A 5,698-nucleotide genomic window follows, 5' to 3' on the forward strand; every position below is an offset into this window, starting at 1 on the left:
CTAAAAACCTTTTGCAATTCCATGCAAAAGTTTTATGTTACCTTTAAATTTGAACTATATAAATTGTTACAACTATAAAGTAAACAAAATACTAGAAAACATTCTGTATTTATGAAAATTAAGACTATTTAGTCATTTGTTTTGTAAACTTGTCATGAGTGTGCAGCAAATAGCTCTCTTGAGTTAATGAACAATTTTTGTGACTTAAAGTATTGYAAAGTAGCAGTAAAGTATTGTGAGGTAACACTAAGTTATTGKGAGGTAATGTTAAAGTATTTTGGGTGTGCTAGTGTSGCTGATGCTCCAGCAGGTGATGCAGAATTGCCCTGCTCTTTTTGAAAGAAGGTCTAATGGTATTTTCCTACTTTGCAGTGGCTCAATGGACCAATTACAGCAATTCCACTCTCATAATTAATTACTTTCAAACTAAAAAACAAATTAAAAAACTAACTTGACGTAAATGTAATATGTAATGCAACATATTACCGTACATAAATGTAGTGGAGTAGAAGGTACAGATACTTAATGTAAAATGTAATGGAGTAAAAGTCGAAAGTACCCATGATTAAATCTACTTAGGTAAAGTACAGGTACATGAAAAATATACTTAATTAAAACAACAAAGTACTTGTACTTCATTAAATTCCACCACTGCTGCAAAGTAATGCTAAGTTACTGCAAGGTAATGCTAAAATATTGTGAGGTATTGTGAGGGAACACTAAAGTATTGCTAGGTAACACTAAAGTACTGCAAAAAAAATGCTAAGGGAGAGCGAGGTAATGCTAATGTATTGCGAGGTAATGCTAAAATATTGTGAGGTAACACTAAAGTATTGTGAGGTAACACTAAAGTATTGCAAAGTAATTCTAAGCTACTGCAAGGTAATGCCAATATATTGTGAGGTAACACTAAAGTATTGTGACACTAAAGTATTGCAAGTTAACACTAAAGTATTACTAGGTAAGACTAAAGTACTGCAAAGTAATGCTAAGCTACTGCAAAGTAATGCTAAGGTACTGCAAGGTAACGCTAAAGTATTGCGAGTTAATGCTAAAATCTTGTGAGGTAATGCTAAAGTATTGTGAGGTAACACTAAAGTTCTGCAAAGTAATGCTAAGCTACTGCGAGGTAATACTAATATATTGTGAGTCAACACTAAAGTATTGCAAGTTAACACTAAAGTATTGTGAGATAATGCTAGTATTGAAGGGTAACACTAAACTATTGTGAGGTCACACAAAAGTAATAAAAAATAAACCATACCATACTATAGAATTATTAAGATATTCTTTTTCAAAGGAAGACAGAAGTGATGTGGCTTCTTAAAACAGAAATAAATGATGCAGATTTGGCTTCTTTAAATTCTCCAATTGAGTTCTTACCATGAAGAGATCCACCAGGAGCTTCCAGAATCACATCACAGCCCACTCTGTTCATCCACAGCTGTTTGATGCACTGAAGACTGATCATTATTTGTCTGTCTTCACTGCATCCTCCAGTTTTAGTAGGTGGCTCCTCTTTATTGGCACAAAAGTCCAAAACCCGTTGGGCACCCAGAGCTTCAGCGGCAGCTCTTATCTGGCCCATGTGCTCATTCAAACATGATATGAGTCCTGTGTAGGCAAACTCCACAATCCCCTCTAGTCCGACATGATTCACCTCTGGACCAAGACAGAGGGACCACTCATGAACTCCTGCTCTTYCATTTATGTCTCCTCTTTCGTCGACTCTACGACTTCTTTCTTTGCTTCCGCTCAGGTTCTTCCGGATTAGTGAGCTGATGGCAGCCAGGACCAGGGAGTGCACACACAAACTCCTCCCATCCTCAGTGTTCAGAGTAAGGTCTGTGAGGAGGGAGGAATCCCTGAATTCTCTCAAGCTGAGGAACATCCTTGTAGGGTAATCATCCTCACAGAAACTCTTCACYTCCTTGTCACCATCATCATTATCATCAACCATTGAACGTTGAGCTTCCTCGTCATCTGAAGACTCTTCCTCTTGTAGATTTCCATGAAACTCTTCTTGAGTTTCCAAAGATTTTGAAACTGTCGTCTCATCACCTGTTAACAAGTTGCACCCATCATTTTCAGTCCCGTCCCCAACAGACCAGGACTGAAATCTACCACYGTCATTTCTCCATATTGGATCTTCCTGTTTATCTGAATCTTCATGCTGTTTTTGAATGTATTGCTTCTCAACATTTGATTCAACTGAACTTTCTTTGCTTTGCTGCAGATTTTCTGCCTGAATTCGACCTACGTCTTCTCYGAGGTGAAATTTCTCTTTTTGTTCTGGTTTATGTTGTTCTTCATTACCAACCTCTCGAATGTAGACCTTTCCTTCCCCAGTCCTCTCTTTATCCACCTTGTTCTCAAGTTTTCTTTTCACAACATCTCCCCAATCTTTTTCTTCTTTCCTGTTTTCCTCTGCTTTTTCTTCCCTGTCACTCACCTCATCATCCTCTATAAGGTCATTCTCATCACCGGCTTCTCTTTTATTTGCTCCAACGTGATCCCTGTTTTCCTCCTTGTGAAGTCTTTTTTCAAGATCATCTTCATCAGTTCTTCCTGTGATTTCCTCCTGTTCCTCACTCTCATTTCCTCCTTCTTCGTTTCCATCCTTTCCACCTTTTAGATCCTCTTCCTGGTGGCTAATATCTTCACCTTCCTCTTCTTCCCAATCAGACTTAGTCAATTGGCTTGTCCTTTCCTTGCACCTATTCCTCCTGCTCTCCTTCATCTTTATCCTCCAGTCTTCCTGAAAGCATGGATYATCTGCTGCCATAGTTTGTTTTAGTTGCTCTAATCTGCAAAAGCTTTACACACCTCCAGGAGCTGAGATCTTTTACTTTTGCCCAGCCTTTGAGGAAGCATGACCAGAGTTGCCGATCTTGCGTGTCCAGTTGCACGTTGGTGTTACTGCTGCAAGCAGAAACTTTTCTTATCCCATCAGGGATGTCTATTTCCTCCTCTCTTGCCTCTCTCTCTCACACTCATTGGTTGTATGGGAAGATTCAAGAGACACAAGTTCTCACGATTCCTTGTGTAGCCAAACAACCTGCTACGTAGTGTAATATATCACATACTAGTGTGTATTCTTGGACAGCAACAGTGTCAAGTCTTGTGGACAAATGTAAAGCAATTTCATGCATTCAGTGTTCAAATCTCTACTTGTCTGTACTGTAAAATAATTACTTTTCTTGATGTCTTTTACTTGATGCTAATTTATTAAAATTAATTTTCATGAGTCAGTTATATTTTCCCATTGATAATCATAATGTTCTTCAGGGAACCCACATTACTGACTGTGTTRCTGTAAAATCACCCAAGTAACAAATAAATAAGTCCATGAGCTGTGACAGCCTGAGAGGCCTTGGCAAGCACTTCTGCTCTCACACATACAACTTGGGGATTGGTGATAAATGCCTAGAGGGTCACYAGTGGGCTCGTGTTGCTCCTCCGCATCTAAACACAGTGGAATCTGGGTCAAGGATCACCAAGCACCATGGGACAAAGGAGGCCAGAAACAAAATAACACACAGCACCTGTCATCTTGTTGACTTTTTTGTGGACTGAGAAAGTCAACATTTGAGTCTTGCTGTAACCTGAGTTACACATTCAGTTCAAGGAAAACTTAACCCTGTATGTTCTCTGTTTACCTAATCCTATCCTAATAGGATATACAAGGACTGAATCATAATGGATATTGGATTTGTAAAAAAAACAAAAAAACAACAACAACAAAATTTTATTAGAATTGTATGGTGTAGTTTATAAAGTAGAGCCTCTTCCAGTGGATTTTTAAAGGCAGTGTCTCATTGGGCTGTGACTGTTGGAGACTAGACTCAACATTTCAAGAAAATATGGAAATGTTTTAAGTTTCAATGGATTGYGTTTGTGACCAAGTGAGCAGCGAGCCACGCAGATGAGTATTGTGAAGTCTGTTTTAGAAAAATTGTATTCTAGGCTATGCATATTGTGTCATCACCCACCTTTGCTCACATCATTCCCACCTTGGCAGCTGCCCTCATATTTAAAACTTCTCCTGTCATACACTTTGAAATGGAAGACAAGCACTTTTGGACAAGTTTTAGACCTTTCAGGAAAGAAAAATGCAGCTTTCAAGACTTGATAAATCTATGACTATGGTAAGAATCATTTACTGTGAACCTCTAATTCAAGCAAAGAAACAAATGCTGTTTGCCAACAAATCACCAATAGTTGCAGCCCWGTGAGACTACCTTCAGATTCAGTGTTACTTTACCATTGGAGTACTCCAGGGAGCAGGTTCAGCAAACTCTTGAGTTAACTTTCTCTGAGAGGGGAAATGTTGATTTTGGGGTTCAGACTGATTAGAATAAGTTTTAGGAATATCTTGTCTCCCAATTCATTTATATCCCCAAGCACAATACTTATTTATCATCAAAAAAGGACCAATACCTCAATTAACCAAGGCAACCACAGAAAAAAGGTACACATCTCATTACTAAGTACATTCAGTATTCACAAAGTACACAGACAGAGGTGTACAGGTCAGCTAAGATTCATTTGAAGACTGTTTTACCAATTTTTTTTTGTTCCACATTCACATAAAGATTTAAATATTTATAGAAATTAAATAAATGATGATTTGGACAAAAGGTTTTCTCTGTAGAAAGATGTCGGTAAAATGAGATTCTCAGGACATTAAACTGGTTTTATACATATTTGGACTTTAAAATCAGAGAGATGGACCAAGAAATTCTATTCCTGGAACTTCAGAAATATTTGTATGATTGCCCTCTGAGTTATCTACAAGTAACATAATAATTGTTCATAACCTTTCCACAGAACCCTGCTTTCAAAAAGTCTGAACTATTTCTTCAAGACCTAAAGAACTTGAGGCTTTTTGTAAAGAATAAAATGTATTAAAGTTGTATATGCCAATTTTGCTGCCTGTTACTTTGAAACTGGAGCAATGCTTTCATTTTGTTGTTYCTCTGTGAGCCTTTCAGGAAATTCTACTGAAATACTTACAGCACAGTGAGTGGATGAGTAACTTATCAAACTGGAAGGCAACACTTAGCTTTTAAAAAGACTAAACACCTACCTGTAACTATTCTGCTCCCACAGCCATTCACATGGGAAACATCACCTGCACACTGAACAGTTCAGTGCAACATGAGAACGTTTTTTTATTAACTTTTAATTAATGCAAAATATGAAGTTTCTTGCAAGAATATAGTTTTTATGTTCATTATAATTATATTATATCAATATTAATTGTGACTAATTAAAAGTCATACATTTAAATAAGACATCTGATAATTTTATTTAACAAAACACCAGTGTTCATAACACCATGCAGGTTTTAATACCTCAGCAGATGTCACTGTTGCCTCATTATCGTTTAACTCTCCTCTAAAGCTCAAAACTGATCTATGAAAAGTGTCTCTTCAGCAGCAGATAGTTACTATGGCAAAGCATGCAAACATAAAGGAGTAGAAGATAACACTAATCTTGTTTGCAAAATCCTCTGAAGACTTTTAAAGATTTCAGATTTTGACTTTTACATCAACATTTTTTTCTTAAGCAGAACCTAAAAACTCTGTATTTGACGGTCCAGTAACCTCTGAAGTCATGTTGTCTCTGTTGTCTCATCACTATTAGACAGATAATCACTTCAAATGTGACTGAACAGAACAATATTCTTTAAGAG

At 37.2% G+C, this 5,698-nt stretch overlaps 1 protein-coding gene across 1 annotated transcript in view; it reads right to left on the reverse strand.

The window, feature by feature from the left end:
• Positions 1-3,907, reverse strand: part of LOC106532299 (kelch-like protein 33) — a 6,160-nt gene extending 2,253 nt beyond the window's left edge. The window contains exon 1 of the mRNA XM_014028327.1: positions 1,384-3,907. Within this exon, the coding sequence (XP_013883781.1) occupies positions 1,384-2,785 (1,402 nt within the window). The 5' untranslated portion in view covers positions 2,786-3,907. The remainder of the gene's footprint in view (positions 1-1,383) is intronic.
• Positions 3,908-5,698: the final 1,791 nt, after the last annotated feature.

The sequence above is a fragment of the Austrofundulus limnaeus genome, unplaced genomic scaffold (genome assembly GCF_001266775.1).
Source record: "Austrofundulus limnaeus strain Quisiro unplaced genomic scaffold, Austrofundulus_limnaeus-1.0 Scaffold746, whole genome shotgun sequence".
NCBI classification, from domain to species: Eukaryota; Metazoa; Chordata; class Actinopteri; order Cyprinodontiformes; family Rivulidae; genus Austrofundulus; species Austrofundulus limnaeus.